Below are 23,096 nucleotides of genomic sequence, written 5' to 3' on the forward strand. Positions count from 1 at the left end.
TCATGTGAAGAATGCAACAAAGATGCAGAATCATCTGGCCAAGTGCATAAAGTTCCCTCAGCGCTCACAACAAGCAACCTCTAAAAGTCCCTCTACTTCTAGAAAATGATGAATCAGACACCTTATCGATAGCAACAGCTCATGGTCCTCCTAGAATCAGAAGTTGTTTTGACTCAATGGAGGAACGTAGTAAGAGAAATGCTAATGAATGTCTTGCTCGAGCTGTGTATACAACTGGTTCACCTCTGATGCTCACAGGCAATGTGTATTGGAAGAGATTTCTGAATGTTCTTCGCCCAGCATACACCCCTCCAACCAGACATGCTTTATCTACTCATTTGCTGGATGCAGAGTTCAACAGAGTTCAAGTGAAGGTCAAGCAAATCATAGAGAAAGCAGACGGTATTGCAATCATCTCTGATGGGTGGTCGAATGTTGTGGGCAAGAAATAATTAACCTCTTACATCTAGACGTTCCGCTAGCGGAACACCAGTCCAATATCCAATGATAGGGCGTGGCGCGAAATACAAACTCCTCGAAAATCCGAAAACTTCAATTTTTCAAACATATGACTATTTTACACCATTTTAAAGACAAGACTCTCCTTTATCTAACCACACTGTCCGATTTCAAAAAGGCTTTACAACGAAAGCAAAACATTAGATTATGTCAGCAGAGTACCCAGCCAGAAATAATCAGACACCCATTTTTCAAGCTAGCATATAATGTCACAAAAACCAAAACCACAGCTAAATGCAGCACTAACCTTTGATGATCTTCATCAGATGACACTCCTAGGACATTATGTTATACAATACATGCATGTTTTGTTCAATCAAGTACATATTTATATCAAAAACCAGCTTTTTACATTAGCATGTGACGTTCAGAACTAGCATTCCCACCGAACACTTCCGGTGAATTTACTAAATTACTCACGATCAACGTTCACAAAAATACATAATTATTTTAAGAATTATAGATACAGAACTCCTTTATGCAATCGCGGTGTCCGATTTTAAAATAGCTTTTCGGTGAAAGCACATTTTGCAATATTCTGAGTAGATAGCTCGCCATCACGGGCTAGCTAATTTGACACCCACCAAGTTTGGTACTCACCAAACTCAGATTTACTATAAGAAAAATTGGATTACCTTTGCTGTTCTTCGTCAGAATGCACTCCCAGGACTTCTACTTCAACAACAAATGTTGGTTTGGTTCCAAATAATCCATAGTTATATCCAAATAGCGGCGTTTTGTTTGTGCGTTCAAGACACTATCCGAAGGGTAACGAAGGGTGACGCGCATCGTGACAAAAAAATTCAAAATATTCCATTACCGTACTTCGAAGCATGTCAAACGCTGTTTAAAATCAATTTTTATGCGATTTTTCTCGTAAAATAGCGATAATATTCCGACCGGGAGTTGAGGTTTTCGTTCAAAGACTGAAAAAGTAAAATGGACTCTTCACGTGCACGCGCGCACCCGTCTCTTTGTTCTCAGATCGACCACTTACCAAATGTGCTACTGTTTTTCAGCCAGTAACTGCAGTCATCATTCAACGTTCTGGCGCCTTCTGAGAGCCTATGGGAGCCTTAGAAAGTGTCACGTTACAGCAGAGATCCTCTGTTTTGGATAGAGATGACAAAGAAGGCCAAGAAATGGTCAGACAGGGTACTTCCTGTACAGAATCTTCTCAGGTTTTGGCCTGCCATTTGAGTTCTGTTATACTCACAGACACCATTCAAACAGTTTTAGAAACTTGAGTGTTTTCTATCCAAAGCTACTAATTATATGCATATTCTAGTTTCTGGGCAGGAGTAATAACCAGATTAAATCGGGTACGTTTTTTATCCGGCCGTGAAAATACTGCCCCCTATCCATAACAAGTTAACTACATCCTCTCCACCCCTCAACCAGTATTCTACAAGGGCACAGAAACAAGGGACAACAGACACACCGTTCTCTACATTGCAGATGAGATGAAGGCAGTCATCAATGACCTTGGACCACAGAAGGTATTTGCACTGGTGACAGACAATGCTGCAAACATGAAGGCTGCTTGGTCTAAAGTGGAGGAGTCCTACCCTCACATCACACCCATTGGCTGTGCTGCTCATGCATTGAATCTGCTCCTCAAGGACATCATGGCACTGAAAACAATGGATACACTCTGCAAGAGAGCCAAGGAAATGGTTAGGTGTGTGACGGATCATCAAGTTATAGCAGCAATCTACCTCACCAAGCAAAGTGAGACGAATAAGAGCACCACATTGAAGCTGCTCAGCAACACCTGTTGGGGTGGAGTTGTCATCATGTTTGACAGTCTCCTGGTGGGGAAGGAGTCACTCCAAGAAATGTCCATATCACAGTCTGCCGATATGGACAGGACCATCAAGAGGATCCTCCTGGATGATGTATTTTGGGAGAGAGTGGTAAGCAGCCTGAAACTCCTGAAACCTATAGCAGTAGCCATTGTACAGATTGAGGGAGACAATGCCAGTCTGATGTTCAGACTCTAAGAGAAGAAATCCGTACTGCCCTGCCCACTTCACTGTTGCTCCAAGCAGAGGAAACTGCAATTCTGAAATACATCAAAAAGCTTGAAGACTTCTGCCTGAAGCCCATAAACACCGCAGCGTACATGTTGGATCCCAAGTAAGCTGGCAAGAGCATGCTGTCTGGTGCAGAGATCAACAAGCCCTATGGTGTCATCACTACTGTGTCTCGCCACCTTGGCCTGGATGAGGGACAGGTTCTTGACAGTCTGGCGAAGTACACTTCCAAGCAAGGGCTTTGGGATGGAGATGCAATATGGCAGTCATGCCAACATATCTCATCAGCCAACTGGTGGAAGGGACTTTGTGGATCTGAGGCTCTTTCCCCTGTTGCCTCCATCATCCTCCAAATCCCACCAACATCAGCCGCCTCAAAGTGCAACTGGTCCTTGTTTGGGAACACACACACCAAAGCACGCAACAGGCTGACCAATACAAGGGCTGACCAATACAAGGGTCGCCATTCGGACAAATTTGAGGCTTTTTGAGCCTGACAACGAGCCATCCTCAACAAGGTTGGAAAGTGACAGTGAAGATGAGGCCTCAGAATCTGATGTTCAAGAGGTGGACATTGAGGAGGTCCAGGGAGAAGACATGGAAGCCTGAGAGGAAGACAACCAAAGCTTTAGTTTCTAGACTATCATTTTACGGAGATGCGATGGATCATTGGGGATCATTCAATACTCCCTTTCTTTTGTTGTTCAGTGAAATCATCCCATGTGAAGAGTCAACTCATTTAATTAAAGTTCAATTCGTAACTAAATAGCTCCCCCCCCATTGGAAGGATTTAATCATTTGCAATTATGTCTACTTGGTAAAAGGTTTGTTTGTCTCCATATGATATGGTAAATATATCCAATGCAAAAAACATCTATGGTATTAATATTAATTTGCATATATTCCTGTTAATTCCCACGTTAAGTTTCCACCTCTGAATATTCCCCAAAATGTGCAACCCTAGTCAGACCCCACCAGAACAGACAGAAAGACGTTGGGAGAGAAGAGAGATGCTGGTATCTACATAAATTGGACCTATTAAGAAAGCAGCACACTGTATTTACATCAACCTATAATAATGAAACAAGTGAAGCAAAGTCAATCTGGAGAGATCCTCTAACACGGGCAAACCTGCATCGTGATTAGTTTAGCTTTAGCCTGATCCCAATGTCAGCGAGTCGAAAGCTTCTCTTTGACAAATGCACATCCAAAAGCCCCACAATCCAAACACTGCTCCTAATCCAATCATTTTTACATTTACATTTTAGTTAGTTAGCAGATGCAAGTGCACAGACAGATTTTTCACCTAGTCAGCTCGGGGATTCAAACTAGCAACCTTTCGGTGTAGCCCAACACTCCTCCCCGCTAGGCTACCAGCCACCACGGGGCCTGCTTTGTCAAAGCTGCACTCCAAAAGTGACTTTCTAAAAGCATTTCATGTGTCAGCTCCATGCTGCCCTTTGGAAGAAGAAGCATGGTATTATTTACTAATGAGCTTGGACCATCTCCTTGGCTGAAATTACTTTAGAGGTTGAGTTGCTGGACAAGGTTGGGTCTGGGACTGCTGCCCACTGTTCTGCCCAGGTGTGGGTGAAGGAACCGGGCAGATGAGTCAGCTGTCATTACCCATAATGGCATGCTTCACTGTGCTATGAGCCTGTGAGGTAGTGAAGTTCAGCTCTGATAAGTGTAGCCCTGGTCGGAAACCTTTCATCAGCTCAGCAGGCTACAGGAAGAGCAGCTCTCACCTCGCCGGGGAGAGAGGAAACCAACCAACCCTGACGTAGCCTGAACGAAACCCTGCACGTCTAATCTGTATCTTCATCACGGCTGACTGTGGCATGTGCTGATTGAATTTTCAGCGTTTATCTGAAGTGATTCAGGCAATAAAATGATGACGGCTGTGTAAACATTGATTCATTTTAGGGCGGTTCAAGCTAGATGAGTTTGACACATAGGTGAGCAGTATTGGACATCCGTCTAATGAATTAGCAATCACACGTCAAGTAGACACCGCTGAGATACTGAAGAGAAAGGGAGAGTCTAAAATGAGTTGTGTGTGTCGTCATCCATTACTCAAAAAGAAGCTGGCAAGTTGAAACAGTCCAAAGTCAGAATCTATATCTGTAAACCCTCTGCTGTGTAAAAATAGCTGCCAGCTACCACAGAAAAGGCGGGGGGGGGAAATGAGATAAAGATGTGCTGGTAAGTATTACAGAACATGGACAGAGCGAGAGGAAGAACAAAGCGGATGGTATTTTAACTAGAGGTCATGGCCACTTCTAGATGTCACCTCGCTCGCACATACTGTTCTCCCACTGTTTCTCTCTGTCACTTCCTGACTGGGGCCTGTGACGGATGGTGTGATATGACATGATGTCACCGTTGCCATGGTGTCGAGGCTTCTGTTGTTCAGCCTACCATGTCTTTAGAAAATATACATAAAAATGTACGTAAATGGACTGGATTCTCTGCACTTGAATATTATTCCCCAATTTGCCTACGTACATTGACAGACTGCCTTTCACTATTTACATGACGACCAGGTACGAGTCAACGGCGCTGTTCGCAATGTAAATTCTCTCTCTTGTCTTGTCAAACACACACACCACATTCTCTAAGTTGGTGACTAAAGATAGATGGATGTTAGTGGCGGCATTTCAATGGTTCCCCCGTGGGAAGTCATTACTGCAGTATATTACTGATAATAACAACTGTTTAACAGATGGGCTCTATTTCTACACATGATAAAGTTATGGAATGTCAAACCTGTCTCCCAGCCAGAACAACCAGCTCAAGTATTCCAGATGGCCATGACACATCTTTAGAACAATTCAATAAGACCCGAGTTAGCGGGACAGGAACACAGCTAACAAGGGCTTATTTTAAGTGGTCTGTATTATTCTAAGAGCCCATTGGATTCAAGTTCAGAGGACTGTAGCGAGTAGTGACTGTTCATTAGAATGTACGAGGAGGGAAACGATGGCTTGTTCACTTAAGGGGCCACCAGACTCCCAGACAGACTCTTTCTTCCATTCTCTGCCAGATTGTGGGGTGCGGTCAATAATGTATATAAAACCCTGGATTGCTGTTGCTATGTATTGGCCAATGAGAGACTTTGAAGCCACCGGTCGGCCATATTTGCACTCCCCAAAGAAGCAGTTTGCTATAGGAATTAATGGAATTCTACAAGTATTACAATTAAAATGTTTCAAGGACAAAATAACATGTGAGTATTTTTGTTGCTGTAGTGTGGACAGTAACATTAGAACGTTCAAAAAAATGATACTTTAAGGATTTTTAAACATGTTTAACTCACATAACTACATGCATTAAGGTGTCTGTAATATAATAAATGTCGCAAAAACAATTGCATATCTATAGTTTCCAGAACATTTCTTACATTAGTGGGGGACTGCCAAGATGGAGGCGCGGTGGCTTCAAAACAGTGCCCTCTGTCAGTCATCTAGTGATATTTGTAGCTTCACTCCCTTTGATCTGATACTCCGACACCAATTACACTGTCAGCTGACAGGGCCTTGTTTAAGTCAGACTCTCTCCATGATTTTACTGTAAGAGCCTTCTCTCTAAAAGAGCATGTATTCTCCTTCCCTCTCCCTATCTCTGTTTCTGTCTCTCTCTCCTATCATCCATTTCTTGCTTTCTATCCATCAGTCTCTTTCTGCCATGCCAAAGCCTCCGAGAACATGAGTTAGATTGTCAGCATGTCCAGTCAGTCTGCCTGATAGCTTGTAGGAATCAGAGGGGGAAAGAGAATGCACTGCACATGAGCACAACATACACACACGCACAGAAATTCCTCCCTGGGGTTCCCAAATCTCCGACATGTCATTTTATTTGCGAGAGGGGGACAGGGACTGTGACAGTGGGAAAAGCCAAGGAGTCATACACACCACAGTCCACAATGACATTGCTTGTCACAGTGCACACACAAGCCCCTCCTCCCCCTGCTGACCTATTTCCCAGCCATAATGCCAGATCACAGAGCATCATGGGTAGAATCTGTGAGTATAATAACATAAACAACCCCCTATTTGGAATCCCAACAGTTGATTTGCTCCAATCTGTGAACCAGAGATGGAAATGAGATTGGCTAAATAGATTTGGATTGAGAGGGATAAAGATGAGAGATAAACAGCCTTGTTTGTGGGCTTTCTAGCGTGGGATGATGAGGGGAGGAGCAATGTTTGTCTATCCTAACTGAGATCTTGCACAGCTTCTTCTCCGGAACACCTCTAGAGAGAGAGAGAGAGAAAGACGCTCTGACCCTACCCTGCCCTTGCATAAACCAAGTACCAATGTTGATGATTGCAATAAAACACCATGATGCCGCTGGTCATCATAATTCCCCAGAGATTGACTGGGATAGTTTATCCATCTAGTTTGCAAGGCTCACGGTTGAGCCGTTGTTTACAGATGAAATAAGTTGCAGGATATAAGACAACAGCTGAAACACCAGGCTACTATGAGTGGAGAGCGGGAGAGGCTGGCACTGCCACGCAATCAGGGCCGTGCACAGCAGCAGCTGCAATACCGTGTCCTGGGTTTCCCAGGGAGAGTCAGCCAAAGATGGGTCACTGTTCGGCCATCCTCTGTGGAGATGGGAGAACCTTCCAGAAGGACAACCATCTCTGCAGTACTTCACCAATCAAGCCTTTATGGTAGAGTGGTCAGACGGAAGCCACTCCTCAGTAAAAGGCACGACAGCCCGCCTGGAGTTTGCCAAAAGACAACTAAAGGACTCTCAGACCATGAGAAACAACATTCTCTGATCTGATGAAAAGATTGAACTCTTTGGCCTGAATGCCATGCGCCACATCTGGAAGAAACCTGGCACCATCCTTATGGTGAAGCATTGTGGTGGGAGCATCATTCAGTGGGGATGTTTTTCAGTGGCAGGGACTGGGAGAATAATCAGGATTGAGAGAAAGATGAACGGAGCAAAGTACAGAAATCCTTGCTGAAAATCTGCTCCAGAGCACTAAGGACCTCAGACTGGGGCGAAGGTTCACCTTCCAACAGGACAATGACCCAAAGCACACAGCCAAGACAATGCAGGAGTGGCTTCGGGACAAGTCCCTGAATGTCCTTGAGTGGCCCAGTCAGAGCCCGGACTTCAACCCGATTGAACATCTCTGGAGACCTGAATATAGCTGTGCAGCGACGCTCCCCATCCAACCTGACAGGATCTGCAGAGAAGAATGGGAGAAACTCCCCAAATACAGGTGTGCCAAGCTTGTAGCGTCATACCCAAGAAGACTCGAGGCTGTCATCGCTGCCAAAGGTGTTTCAACAAAGTACTGAGTAAAGAGTCTGAATACTTATGTAAATGTGATATTTCCGGAAATGTGATATTTCTAAAAAACAGTTATTGCTTTGTCATCATGATGTATTGTGTGTAGGTTGAATGAGGAAAACAATTATTTAATCAATTTTAGAATAAGGCTGTAACGTAACAAAATATGGAAAAAGTCAAGGGGTCTAAATACTTTCCGAATGCACTATATACTCAGAACAAAAATATAAATGCAACAATTTCAATGATTTTACTGAGTTACAGTTCATGTAAGGAAATCAGACAATTGAAATAAATTTATTAGGCCCTGATCTATGGATTTCACATGACTGGGAAGGGGTGCAGCAATTGGTGGGTCTGGGTGGGCATTGGCCCACCCACTTGGGAGCCAGGCCCACTCACTGGGGAGCCAAGCTCAGCCAATCAGAATGGGTTTTCCCCACCATAGGGCTTTATTACAGACAGAAACACTCCTCAGTTTCATCAGCTGTCTGGGTGGCTGGTCTCAGACGATCCCCGCAGGTGAAGAAGCCGGATGTGGAGGTCCTGGGCTGGCATGGTTACACGTGGTCTGCGGTTGTGAGGCCGGTTGGACGTACTGCCAAATTCTCAAAAAATACGTGGTTTTTGGTAGAGAAATGAACATTCAGTTCTCTGGCAACAGCTCTGGTGGACATTCTTGCAGTCAACACCCCAATTGCATGCTCCCTCAAAACTTGAGGCATCTGTGGCACTGTGTTGTGAGACAAAACGGCACATTTTAGAGTGGCCTTTTATTGTCCCCAGCACAAGGTGCACCTGTGTAATGATCATCCTGTTTAATCAGCTTCTTGATATGCCACACCTGTCAGGCGGATGGATTATCTTGGCAAAGGAGAAATGCTCACTAAAGGGATGTACACAAATTTGTACACAAACTTTGAGAGAAATAAGCTTTTCTCGCATCTGGAAAATGTCTGGGATATTTTATTTCAGCTCATGAAACCAACATTTTACATGTTGCATTTTATATTTCTGTTCAGTATATGTGGTAATGAAGGCAATACATAAGCCATATTAAGATGACCAGGGTCTGAGTTTGACGGTTTGCACTGACATGATGGCCGTAAGTAGGTTTGGAAATGATTGAGTGGAGAATGGCTTACCATGTGGCTCTGTGATTGGGTGGATCCGTACATGGTGATGCCATTGGTTGGCGGGAGGGGCTGCGGCGTGTCTGATTGGACAAAGCCTCTTCTGTCGATGAGACTGAAGAGAGAGAGAAATATCTGAGGAAACCATTCAATGATATTATAATATTGTAGATCCCTTCCTTAACGCCTTATATAATATCTGTGTTTCGGAGAACGCGGATGCAATCAAGGAATCCAGACATTAAAACAGGATATTAAAATGTTTTATTGAACTTAGTAGGATATCAACTAAATGTATTGAACTTATTAGAAAATGTATTCATTTGCCAAAGTTAAATCAGAAGACATGAACAAAATGCATCAGTGTATCGGATTTTCCTGCAACTATTTCTGAAACGGCACAGGAATGCCTATCTGTGTGTGTGTGCGCTTGTCTACACTTTGTGTAGCCGTTAGCGATGACGCTAATACCTTCTTCTGGTAGAGATGGAAAGGTTTTCCCAAAAATCTTCTCAATGAAATGTTAACTACAAAGTAGCCTACCTGACAGAATGATATCATAATTGATTGCATCAATCCAGTGGCTATTTGTTTTAAAAGGGTAACTACATGCAAAAATCTAAATTTCTTAAATTTTTCCCAGACCTCAAAAATGGTATTGTGATGTGGTTTAAGCATTGTTGTGGACTTCGAATTTAGATGTTTTCCTATTTAAAAAGTGTGATTTTGAGAGTGAAAGCGTGAAAAAGCTGGGATAAACAGGAAACTGGATCAACTGAACGGAGAAAACAGAATTTGTGAAAAAACTAAAACGGAATCAGGCAAAAAATTCTAACTGATTTTATAGGGTCCTACCTCCTCGACAAATGAATCAGGCTTAGGTCCAAGTCTATTTCAATACTGTACTTTGAAGCAAGGCTGAAACTGTATATTTATTTTGCAGTGATCCTGCCGAAACTACATTTATTTGTATTTTTTTTAACTAGGTTAGTCAGTTAAGAACAAATTCTTATTTACAATGACAGCCTACCAAAAAGCAGAAGGGGATGGGGGCTGGGATTAAAAATAAATTAAATAAAAATATAGGACAGACGAGACAACACTACACAAAGAGAGACCTAAGACAACAACATAGCATGGCAGCAAAACACCATATGACAACAACATGGTAGCAGCACAACATGGTAGCTGAACAAAACAGGGTACAAACATTAATGTGCACAGACAACAGCACAAATGGCAAGAAGGTAGAGACAACTATACATCACGCAAAGCAGCCACAACTGTCAGTAAGAGTGTCCATGATTCTTAGAAACACAGATTTTGTGAATGAAATGCTTTGATTTCCTTGAATACTCTCATTTCAAATCCTTGGCAGATATCCTTACACAATGTAACTCGACGTTAAGAGGATGCAGAATACACATGAAATGACTTTCGGAGAGTCAAATATTGTGAAAGAATAGGAGGGCCTAATCTACACAGCTGCCACAGACAGACACCAGAGAACCCCAGAAGGGGAGAGTTGTGCTCTGCCTAATGTTTCACTCTGTATGCAGGCGCTCCTCTTGGTAGTCAATCATTGAGGTCATGCAAAGATCAGTGGAGTGAATCATTATTTCTGTTCGATCACTACCGTTGCTGGGCTGAGACATGGCTGGTTAGGCAGGAACCTACTGAGGTTAAGCAACAGGATTGTCTTATAGTGTGTGTGTGTGTGTGTGTGTGTGTGTGTGTGTGTGTATATATATATATATATATATATACATACAGTGGGGGGGAAAAAGTATTTAGTCAGCCACCAATTGTGCAAGTCCTCCCACTTAAAAAGATGAGAGAGGCCTGTAATTTTCATCATAGGTACACGTCAACTATGACAGACAAAATGAGAAGAATTTTTTTTCTCCAGAAAATCACATTGTAGGATTTTTTATGAATTTATTTGCAAATTATGGTGAAAAAAAAGTATGTGTGTGTGTGTGTGTGTGTGTGTGTGTGTGTGTGTGTGTGTGTGTGTGTGTGTGTGGTTATGTGTAAGCACATAGAGAAGTCATGAGCTAACCGTGTGTGATGACATCCCTTCATCACCATGGAGGGGCCGTGTGATGATATGAAACAGTGGCACAGCTCAGCTCTAACCGAATACAAACAACTCTTCCAGTGGAAACACAGCTCTGAGGGAGGTGTGTGTGTGTGTAAAATCAGTAACAGAGAGCCTGTTGACTAAGAAATCCAGTCTCTTACAGGAATTCAATGGAGGTGAACTGAAGAAGAGACACACACACACACACACACACACACACACACACACACACACACACACACACACACACACACACACACACACACACACACACACACCACCCCCCCCTTGTCCACCACCTGCCCATAGAGGATCTCCCCCTGCCAACCAGTAGACTCATTACCAGCGAGTAATGCTGTGGGCAGTGGAGGCTGGGTTGGGACTCTCACACAGAGTGCAGTAAAACACACTGACAAGCCCTGGGCTAAAAGCCTCCTTAACCACTCTGTCCTGTTCATTCCGTTTCCCCCTTGTCTGTACATGTGTTTAACCAAGGAGAGACTTTCTCGTCACACTGTTAATGACCTGCTACTGACGCACTGTACCATGCCTTTATGCGTGTCCAAAATGGCACCCTAATTCCCTATATAAGTCCCTACTTTTGACCGGAACCCTATGCCTAAGCCCTGGTCAAAGTAGCACACTACATAGGAAATAGGGTGCCTTTTGAAATGGAGCCTTCGAGTTAACCACACAGTCAAGCCACAGAGGAGCTGCTGCGGGTTGTGTTGTCTCGTCAGAGAGGGGAAAACTGGACTGTAAAGACAAGGGGAGATAGAGCCTTCACCACAGAGAGAGTGTAGAACCAAAGCCTCCACCACAGAGAGAGTGTGTATAATCAAAGCCTCCACTAGAGAGAGAGTGTAGAACCAGAGCCTTCACCACAGAGAGAGTGTATAACCAGAGCCTTCACCACAGAGAGAGAGTGTAGAACCAAAGCCTCCACCACAGAGAGAGTGTGTATAATCAAAGCCTCCACTAGAGAGAGAGTGTAGAACCAGAGCCTTCACCACAGAGAGAGTGTATAACCAGAGCCTTCACCACAGAGAGAGAGTGTAGAACCGGAGCCTCCACCACAGAGAGAGAGTGTAGAACCAGAGCCTTCACCACAGAGAGACTGTGTAGAACCAGAGCCTTCACCACAGAGAGAGAGTGTAGAACCAGAGCCTTCACCACAGAGGGAGAGTGTAGAACCAGAGCCTCCACCACAGAGAGTGTGTAGAACCAAAGCCTTCACCACAGAGAGACTGTGTAGAACCAGAGCCTCCACCACAGAGAGAGAGTGTAGAACCAGAGCCTTCACCACAGAGAGACTGTGTAGAACCAGAGCCTTCACCACAGAGAGAGAGTGTAGAACCAGAGCCTCCACCACAGAGAGAGTGTGTAGAACCAGAGCCTTCACCACAGAGAGAATGTGTAGAACCAGAGCCTCCACCACAGAGAGTGTGTGTAGAACCAGAGCCTTCACCACAGAGAGTGTGTAGAACCAAGCCTTCACCACAGAGAGTGTGTAGAACCAGAGCCTCCACCACAGAGAGAATGTGTAGAACCAAAGCCTCCACCACAGAGAGAATGTGTAGAACCAGAGCCTTCACCACAGAGAGTGTGTGTAGAACCAGAGCATTCACCACAGAGAGAGTGTGTAGAACCAGAGCCTCCACCACAGAGAGAGTGTGTAGAACCAGAGCCTTCACCACAGAGAGAGAGTGTAGAACCACAGCCTCCACCACAGAGAGAATGTGTAGAACCAGAGCCTTCACCACAGAGAGTGTGTGTAGAACCAGAGCCTCCACCACAGAGAGTGTGTGTAGAACCAGAGCCTCCACCACAGAGAGTGTGTGTAGAACCACAGCCTCCACCACAGAGAGAGTGTAGAACGTGAGGGGAGGCACGTAGGGTGTTGGGAGTGGGAAGCAGACCACAGTTCTGAATGGTCATGGAATAGGGTTTCAGCTATGAAGTGTTGAATGATGCCAGTTAATAAGCAATCAATCCATGATTGGCAAAGATTCTATAGATACAATGATTACTACATCTGTTATCCATCTGTATAGTTTGATCTCACTGGGAGGTGCTGAAACCCTCGGTACTGTCAGAGGTCTGAATGAGAGACGCTGGAGGCTAGATGATTTCACAGCAGGCAACAGCTCTCTAGTCCTGCGACATCAAGATAAACTCTGTGTGATGGGCCTATTTTAGCTTTCTGTCAATGCAGGAAATTACTTTCTTTTTTTTCTCCACCCGAGTGAGTCTGACCACAAGACAGAGACCACTATGATTATGACATTATGACAGTGCCTTTTTGTGTAAGAGCTGTTTGGGGGGAAAAAAAATGCCTGGAATTTCAGCCTGCTCAGGATGGAACTTTTGGCCCCCATCATGACATCACAATGATCAGATCATAATAGACCATTGGCTGTTCATCTGGGTAAGGGGGTGGGCTCTAGACCATCCTACAAGCCAATCAGGGCTGTGTATGTAAACATCTTCAGATGCGTTTCCTAACGCCCACACGATCAGACAGGCTAAAGGCTCAGGGAAATCAATTCTTTAAAAAAATTGTATTTGGGAGCTATTTTCATTAAATAAACACAGTGATTTATTAGACATACAGTGATGTAAAAATACAATTACAAAGACTGCATAGGGGCTTTAATAGGAAAGTAATCAAAAGCAATCAGATTACATTACCGAGTTTGTGTAATCCAAAAGTTACATTACTGATTACAATTTTGGACAGGTAAATAGTAACTGATTACATTTAGAAAGTAACCTACCAAACCCTGGCCATATGTTACATTTTTAGTAAGTAAAAAGAAGAGAACACAGGCCCGTCCTTACCTGGGTGGTAGGGGTCCACACAGCGCTGCACAGCAGTTGGTGAATATGTTTCCGTAACTGTAAGGGTTATAATTGCCTTTCCCTCTTTTAGACGACCACGAGCCCTTGATCTGAAACAGAAACACAACCGTCACAGAGAGCGGTGATAGAGCGCTTAAAACTTTAAACAAGGGGTGAGTGATGAGGCAAACTGCTTTGAAATAAACGAGGTCAAAGCTAAGAGATCTGGCTGTCTTCCCCTCACCCATCGATCCTCTAGAGAAAAACTCAACTTGCTGCCTGGGTCTAGCAGTGTCTATGTGTAATCTGGTAGCAGACAGGAGAAGGCTGGGGGTCTAGTAATGTCTATGTGTAACCTGGTAGCAGACAGGAGAAGGCTGGGGGTCTAGCAGTGTCTATGTGTAATCTGGTAGCAGACAGGAGAAGGCTGGGGGTCTAGTAGTGTCTATGTGTAATCTGGTAGCAGACAGGAGAAGGCTGGGGGTCTAGTAGTGTCTATGTGTAACCTGGTAGCAGACAGGAGAAGGCTGGGGGTCTAGTAGTGTCTATGTGTAACCTGGTAGGAGACAGGAGAAGGCTGGGGGTCTAGTAGTGTCTATGTGTAACCTGGTAGCAGACAGGAGAAGGCTGGGGGTCTAGTAGTGTCTATGTGTAACCTGGTAGCAGACAGGAGAAGGCTGGGGGTCTAGTAGTGTCTATGTGTAACCTGGTAGCAGACAGGAGAAGGCTGGGGGTCTAGTAGTGTCTATGTGTAACCTGGTAGCAGACAGGAGAAGGCTGGGGGTCTAGTAGTGTCTATGTGTAACCTGGTAGCAGACAGGAGAAGGCTGGGGGTCTAGTAGTGTCTATGTGTAACCTGGTAGCAGACAGGAGAAGGCTGGGGGTCTAGTAGTGTCTATGTGTAACCTGGTAGCAGACAGGAGAAGGCTGGGGGTCTAGTAGTGTCTATGTGTAACCTGGTAGCAGACAGGAGAAGGCTGGGGGTCTAGTAGTGTCTATGTGTAACCTGGTAGCAGACAGGAGAAGGCTGGGGGTCTAGCAGTGTCTATGTGTAATCTGGTAGCAGACAGGAGAAGGCTGGGGGTCTAGTAGTGTCTATGTGTAATCTGGTAGCAGACAGGAGAAGGCTGGGGGTCTAGTAGTGTCTATGTGTAATCTGGTAGCAGACAGGAGAAGGCTGGGGGTCTAGTAGTGTCTATGTGTAATCTGGTAGCAGACAGGAGAAGGCTGGGGGTCTAGTAGTGTCTATGTGTAACCTGGTAGCAGACAGGAGAAGGCTGGGGGTCTAGTAGTGTCTATGTGTAACCTGGTAGCAGACAGGAGAAGGCTGGGGGTCTAGTAGTGTCTATGTGTAACCTGGTAGCAGACAGGAGAAGGCTGGGGGTCTAGTAGTGTCTATGTGTAACCTGGTAGCAGACAGGAGAAGGCTGGGGGTCTAGTAGTGTCTATGTGTAACCTGGTAGCAGACAGGAGAAGGCTGGGGGTCTAGTAGTGTCTATGTGTAACCTGGTAGGAGACAGGAGAAGGCTGGGGGTCTAGTAGTGTCTATGTGTAATAAGGTAGCAGACAGGAGAAGGCTGGGGGTCTAGTAGTGTCTATGTGTAACCTGGTAGCAGACAGGAAAAGGCTGGGGGTCTAGTAGTGTCTATGTGTAACCTGGTAGCAGACAGGAGAAGGCTGGGGGTCTAGCAGTGTCTATGTGTAACCTGGTAGCAGACAGGAGAAGGCTGGGGGTCTAGTAGTGTCTATGTGTAACCTGGTAGCAGACAGGAGAAGGCTGGGGGTCTAGTAGTGTCTATGTGTAACCTGGTAGCAGACAGGAGAAGGCTGGGGGTCTAGTAGTGTCTATGTGTAACCTGGTAGCAGACAGGAGAAGGCTGGGGGTCTAGTAGTGTCTATGTGTAACCTGGTAGCAGACAGGAGAAGGCTGGGGGTCTAGTAGTGTCTATGTGTAACCTGGTAGCAGACAGGAGAAGGCTGGGGGTCTAGTAGTGTCTATGTGTAACCTGGTAGCAGACAGGAGAAGGCTGGGGGTCTAGTAGTGTCTATGTGTAACCTGGTAGCAGACAGGAGAAGGCTGGGGGTCTAGTAGTGTCTATGTGTAACCTGGTAGCAGACAGGAGAAGGCTGGGGGTCTAGTAGTGTCTATGTGTAACCTGGTAGCAGACAGGAGAAGGCTGGGGGTCTAGTAGTGTCTATGTGTAACCTGGTGGCAGACAGGAGAAGGCTGGGGGTCTAGTAGTGTCTATGTGTAACCTGGTAGCAGACAGGAGAAGGCTGGGGGTCTAGTAGTGTCTATGTGTAACCTGGTAGCAGACAGGAGAAGGCTGGGGGTCTAGTAGTGTCTATGTGTAACCTGGTAGCAGACAGGAGAAGGCTGGGGGTCTAGTAGTGTCTATGTGTAACCTGGTAGCAGACAGGAGAAGGCTGGGGGTCTAGTAGTGTCTATGTGTAACCTGGTAGCAGACAGGAGAAGGCTGGGGGTCTAGTAGTGTCTATGTGTAATCTGGTAGCAGACAGGAGAAGGCTGGGGGTCTAGTAGTGTCTATGTGTAACCTGGTAGCAGACAGGAGAAGGCTGGGGGTCTAGTAGTGTCTATGTGTAACCTGGTAGCAGACAGGAGAAGGCTGGGGGTCTAGTAGTGTCTATGTGTAACCTGGTAGCAGACAGGAGAAGGCTGGGGGTCTAGTAATGTCTATGTGTAACCTGGTAGCAGACAGGAGAAGGCTGGGGGTCTAGTAGTGTCTATGTGTAACCTGGTAGCAGACAGGAGAAGGCTGGGGGTCTAGTAATGTCTATGTGTAACCTGGAGGCAGACAGGAGAAGGCTGGGGGTCTAGTAGTGTCTATGTGTAACCTGGTAGCAGACAGGAGAAGGCTGGGGGTCTAGTAGTGTCTATGTGTAACCTGGTAGCAGACAGGAGAAGGCTGGGGGTCTAGTAGTGTCTATGTGTAACCTGGTAGCAGACAGGAGAAGGCTGGGGGTCTAGTAGTGTCTATGTGTAATCTGGAGGCAGACAGGAGAAGGCTGGGGGTCTAGTAGTGTCTATGTGTAACCTGGTAGGAGACAGGAGAAGGCTGGGGGTCTAGTAGTGTCTATGTGTAACCTGGTAGCAGACAGGAGAAGGCTGGGGGTCTAGTAGTGTCTATGTGTAACCTGGAGGCAGACAGGAGAAGGCTGGGGGTCTAGTAGTGTCTATGTGTAACCTGGTAGCAGACAGGAGAAGGCTGGGGGTCTAGTAGTGTCTATGTGTAACCTGGTAGGAGACAGGAGAAGGCTGGGGGTCTAGTAGTGTCTATGTGTAACCTGGTAGCAGACAGGAGAAGGCTGGGGGTCTAGTAGTGTCTATGTGTAACCTGGTAGCAGACAGGAGAAGGCTGGGGGTCTAGTAGTGTCTATGTGTAACCTGGTAGCAGACAGGAGAAGGCTGGGGGTCTAGTAGTGTCTATGTGTAACCTGGTAGCAGACAGGAGAAGGCTGGGGGTCTAGTAGTGTCTATGTGTAACCTGGAGGCAGACAGGAGAAGGCTGGGGGTCTAGTAGTGTCTATGTGTAACCTGGTAGCAGACAGGAGAAGGCTGGGGGTCTAGTAGTGTCTATGTGTAACCTGGTAGGAGACAGGAGAAGGCTGGGGGTCTAGTAGTGTCTATGTGTAATCTGGTAGCAGACAGGAGAAGGCTGGGGGTCTAGTAGTGTCTATGTGTAACCTGGTAGCAGACAGGAGAAGGCTGGGGGTCTAGTAGTGTCTATGTGTAATCTGGTAGCAGACAGGAGAAGGCTGGGGGTCTAGTAGTGTCTATGTGTAACCTGGTAGCAGACAGGAGAAGGCTGGGGGTCTAGTAGTGTCTATGTGTAACCTGGTAGGAGACAGGAGAAGGCTGGGGGTCTAGTAGTGTCTATGTGTAACCTGGTAGCAGACAGGAGAAGGCTGGGGGTCTAGTAGTGTCTATGTGTAACCTGGTAGGAGACAGGAGAAGGCTGGGGGTCTAGTAGTGTCTATGTGTAACCTGGTAGCAGACAGGAGAAGGCTGGGGGTCTAGTAGTGTCTATGTGTAACCTGGTAGCAGACAGGAGAAGGCTGGGGGTCTAGTAGTGTCTATGTGTAACCTGGAGGCAGACAGGAGAAGGCTGGGGGTCTAGTAGTGTCTATGTGTAACCTGGAGGCAGACAGGAGAAGGCTGGGGGTCTAGTAGTGTCTATGTGTAACCTGGTAGCAGACAGGAGAAGGCTGGGGGTCTAGTAGTGTCTATGTGTAACCTGGTAGCAGACAGGAGAAGGCTGGGGGTCTAGTAGTGTCTATGTGTAACCTGGAGGCAGACAGGAGAAGGCTGGGGGAATGGAGGAACCTTGTAGGTACTTGTTGTTTTACAGACAAGAACTTCAGCAAATTTAAGAGAAATCCACTTAAACACCTACTTAATTTGTGACGTAGTGTGTGTGTGTGTGTGTGTGTTGTGTACATGTACTCACATCTTCGTTTGTGGTCTGGTTGGAGCTGATCAGGTACGTGTGGAATCCAGACAGCCCCACTATGGACCAGACAGAGAAGAAACACACCACCACCTCCAGAACAGTGACCAAAGGGTTAAGGAATCAACACACACACAGTCAATATGCTACAGCTGAGAGTCAAAAACGCATCCGCTCTCTCTCCCTCACAGACACACGTCAAACAAACGCAGAGTAGAAGAAAGGACACAAGCCTACATATAGTACCAACAGCTATGGATAGACCTGCTGCCAACGCCGTCCTGGCCCTATGTCCATTTGACTGGAAACAGCAGTGGTAGCACAGCGAAACAGTAGCATCAAATAGTACGATCAGAACAAGGAGCGGTGGTCGATCAGGACGAGAGGAGTTATGTAACGGTGGTTCCCCTGCCGATGTCATTCTGCATGCACATGCAGCCAGAGGCTTACTGACATCGGGCAAGACGGAGTTAATCAAATGACTGTCTACTCCAGGATTACTTTCTCATGCCGCCACCTCTCCCTCTCCGTCTCAAGGACAAGCAGAGAGGTCACCATTCACACACGGGAGATTGGCGAGATGTTATCGGGCCTCATCTTGAAAGCTCTGTGCTGCCGTAGGAGACGAGGCCGCCGTGTTATCAGCTGAGCCCGCCACGCGGATCCTCTCCAGCAGGCACGGCGTGCGCCGTATCTCGCCGAGAGAGCGTAGCAGCACGCCCGCACAGACAAATGACGCCCTGCAGACAAGAGGGACAGACACTCGCAAACCAAGCAGCCCGGCCGGCAGCTTATTGGCGACGCAGAAATGGAGAATACAGTCTACAAGCGTCTGATAGATAAGCGGCATGGAGGGGTGATTATGACCTTGCGTTAATAGAGGTTACAGAAGAGTTCTAGAACAGCTCAATAACGAGGCTTTCCATAAGACGATTCGGAACTAAAAAGCGTTCTAAAAATACATCTATGTGACGTGACCAAATTGTTCCCAGTACTGTTGTGCAGAGACTATGGGTTAGCTAGCTTCTGCAGCCTTTCGGACAGTAATGACAACAGGGTCAGCCACAGGGTCAGCTAGAGTCACCCTCCTCGTCCTCTCCACCCCAGGCAGCTGTCAACCTCTGGGGAGGACACGACACGACAAATCCGGCTGTTTGGAACGCAGCAACGCTGAGGGAGGATGGAGGGAGACAAATACTGTAGATGAAGAGGGAGGGAGGGAGGGAGACAGAGGCTATGTAAGCCTATCAGAGTAGGAGTCATCGGGGACAACTGTCATGCCGAGCTGAGGAACAGAACAGGTCACAGCATGGCAGAGACAGGGAGTGGAAGTTGCCACTCGCACTTAGCAACTGTAAAACGCAATTGCCAGGGAATGGCACAGGCCTGAGGTCAAGGGTAACATGATACACACACAATTTGCATATATATCACTATTGCAAGAAAGGATATCTGGCAGGACTGTCTTTGAGTGTGTTGAGGAACCCATATCGATGGGAACCTGCAGAGAGAGACAAGAGGAGAGAGTTTAATGACAGTTCATCTTTCAAAAAATACAACTCAAAAGAAACTTTAAATCGTCTTTAATCCGATTCCTCGCATTCAAATCGCTGGCAAATTAGCTGGTGAATCACGGCTGGCAATTAGGTCAGCCACAGAGCTCGGCTTTGAACGGAGCGAATCAGATGTACTGTAGGCTTGTAGGGGATATTGCCTAATACCCTCAAAGCTAACTCCATACAACAGACCAGTATGAAGGTCAAACCACTAAACACCTACACTATCTGAATCTCGCACAATCCTAGGGAGTGAGAGCCTCTCTCAAAAAGAGACAACACCGTTAGTCTACAGTGAAACGCTTCGACAGTTAGGCTAGGTCTATGAATGTGCCGAGAGCAGCGGAGAGGAGGGCAGCTGCCTGTATTGGCACCTAACAGAGTGATAAACCTTCAGAGTGTGCTGTGTGTCTAGGTTTCTGTTCGAACAGCGCAGGGTGGATATCATACGCCATAAACACTCGGTAGCGTCTCTCTTCAAACCAAATGGGCGACGTCAGCAAGTATGACGAGGCTGAGCAAGACAGATCACACCCACTTTAATTGCCATTACATTTTAACTGCCATCTGGGGCAAGGGAGGCTAGAGAGGGGAGGAGAGGGAGCACAATCCAATATGGCCGTCTAGCCCAATTCAGTCACCAGAGACATATTGATCCCAGTGTTTCTCATCTCATCCATAACAGTGACAGGTGTTTCTAGCTAGGTACCCTCCACAGCTCCTCTGAGAAGACGACTAAGTATTTGGGCTGTACAGGAGAGAGGCTTGTTAACCTGGTTGTCGAGATGGGGGCTGACACAATCTAACAGAGCAGACGTCTCTGAAAGAAGGAGAGTTTTATTTCTATTTCACCCATGCCCACAAAGTCAATATTTCACAATCTGGAGAAGGATACAAAAGAAACATGAAGCGCAGAGACTATTCTCTGTTGATTAACGCGTCCGTCTTTTCTTCTGTTCGTTTTCCCCAGCCCAGCACACATCCACCCACCAACTCTCCCACCCACACATCATCTCACACTTGGGGGAGATGGTAAGGAGCCAGAATACTGCTGGGCTTCACAACGCCCACTTACAGCCTGCTGGTTGACTCGTCCAACACAACCAGGACCGGATGAAGAGGAGTGTGCTCTTTATTGGTCACTACTTACGCAGGATGACGTGTGTGATGACAAAGGCGAAGATAAAGATGGTGAGGAAGGAGAGGGAGAGGATGAACATGTAGAAGAAACGGTAGTTCCTCTTCCCAACACAGTTCCCCACCCACGGACAGTGGTGGTCGAAACGCTCTGCGGGGAGAGAGAGAAAGACTTGCATTAAAAGACACATTAAGCAAGTGCAACAACAATTGGGAAAGAAATAAACAGCGGGAAAAGTGCGCGCACACACACACACACAGTTTACTAGAGCTTTGAGTCACTGCCAACCTGCCATTGAGAGGAAGCTGGCTTGCAGGTACAAAGGCATGCCTCTGAAAACAGCAGTCCATTTCAAAGCACCACAGACACACAGTATGTCAAGTTTAAACCATGCCCACACACAGTTTACTGACGGCAAATTAACCAGTTGTTATTTTGAGTTACAAGTGCCTGTCACACACAGACAGCACCGTGCCTTCCTGACTCAATCAAACTCCTACCTAAACCTCCCAGGCAGAATGTGAACTGTGATTATAATGGAAGTGATCCACATTGCATCTACATTTCAGGAAGTAATAATTCCCTTTGAGCCCTGGCATGATTAGCTACTCTTTCAGACTGCTTCTGCTGCCTACTCAAACACGACCTATTACACAGAGGAGAGGGAGGGAGGCTGCTCATATCCAAACTCTGCTGCTGAGTTGGTTGAGTTGGTCTGTGAATGAGTGACACTGTGGGCACATGGATAACAGCATCCTATGAAACCTCCATTACGGACTTGAGTGACTGTGTGAGGACTTGGAGCTGACAAGATGGAGAGGACCATTATAATGGAGTCCAATGTGTCGGTGCTGTTACCAGGCTGGCTGCTTCAGACACCACTCTTCACTGTTACCAGGCTGGCTGCTTCAGACACCCCTCTTCACTGTTACCAGGCTGGCTGCTTCAGACACCCCTCCTCACTGTTACCAGGCTGGCTGCTTCAGACACCACTCTTCACTGTTACCAGGCTGGCTGCTTCAGACACCACTCTTCACTGTTACCAGGCTGGCTGCTTCAGACACCACTCTTCACTGTTACCAGGCTGGCTGCTTCAGACACCCCTCTTCACTGTTACCAGGCTGGCTGCTTCAGACACCCCTCTTCACTGTTACCAGGCTGGCTGCTTCAGACACCCCTCTTCACTGTTACCAGGCTGGCTGCTTCAGACACCCCTCTTCACTGTTACCAGGCTGGCTGCTTCAGACACCCCTCTTCACTGTTACCAGGCTGGCTGCTTCAGACACCACTCTTCACTGTTACCAGGCTGGCTGCTTCAGACACCACTCTTCACTGTTACCAGGCTGGCTGCTTCAGACACCCCTCTTCACTGTTACCAGGCTGGCTGCTTCAGACACCACTCAGTAGTGTTACCAGGCTGGCTGCTTCAGACACCACTCAGTAGTGTTACCAGGCTGACTGCTTCAGACACCACTCAGTAGTGTTACCAGGCTGACTGCTTCAGACACCACTCAGTAGTGTTACCAGGCTGACTGCTTCAGACACCACTCAGTAGTGTTACCAGGCTGACTGCTTCAGACACCACTCAGTAGTGTTACCAGGCTGACTGCTTCAGACACCACTCAGTAGTGTTACCAGGCTGACTGCTTCAGACACCACTCAGTAGTGTTACCAGGCTGACTGCTTCAGACACCACTCAGTAGTGTTACCAGGCTGACTGCTTCAGACACCACTCAGTAGTGTTACCAGGCTGACTGCTTCAGACACCACTCAGTAGTGTTACCAGGCTGACTGCTTCAGACACCACTCAGTAGTGTTACCAGGCTGACTGCTTCAGACACCACTCAGTAGTGTTACCAGGCTGACTGCTTCAGACACCACTCAGTAGTGTTACCAGGCTGACTGTTCAGACACCACTCAGTAGTGTTACCAGGCTGACTGTTCAGACACCACTCAGTAGTGTTACCAGGCTGGCTGCTTCAGACACCACTCAGTAGTGTTACC

General features: G+C 46.6%; 1 protein-coding gene across 7 annotated transcripts in view; it reads right to left on the bottom strand.

The window, feature by feature from the left end:
- LOC106610784 (palmitoyltransferase ZDHHC14) overlaps positions 1–23,096 on the bottom strand; it is a 101,511-nt gene that overhangs the window by 2,612 nt on the left and 75,803 nt on the right. For all 7 annotated transcript variants that reach the window (XM_014210352.3, XM_014210350.3, XM_014210346.3 and 4 more), the window contains 5 exons: positions 21,105–21,242; positions 19,851–19,899; positions 18,399–18,501; positions 13,930–14,039; positions 9,018–9,120 (listed from right to left, as the gene is read on the bottom strand). In XM_014210352.3, coding sequence (XP_014065827.1) covers positions 9,018–9,120; positions 13,930–14,039; positions 18,399–18,501; positions 19,851–19,899; positions 21,105–21,242 — 503 coding nt within the window. The remainder of the gene's footprint in view (positions 1–9,017; positions 9,121–13,929; positions 14,040–18,398; positions 18,502–19,850; positions 19,900–21,104; positions 21,243–23,096) is intronic.

The sequence above is a fragment of the Salmo salar genome, chromosome 09, assembly GCF_965601325.2.
Source record: "Salmo salar chromosome 09, fSalSal1, whole genome shotgun sequence".
NCBI classification, from domain to species: Eukaryota; Metazoa; Chordata; class Actinopteri; order Salmoniformes; family Salmonidae; genus Salmo; species Salmo salar.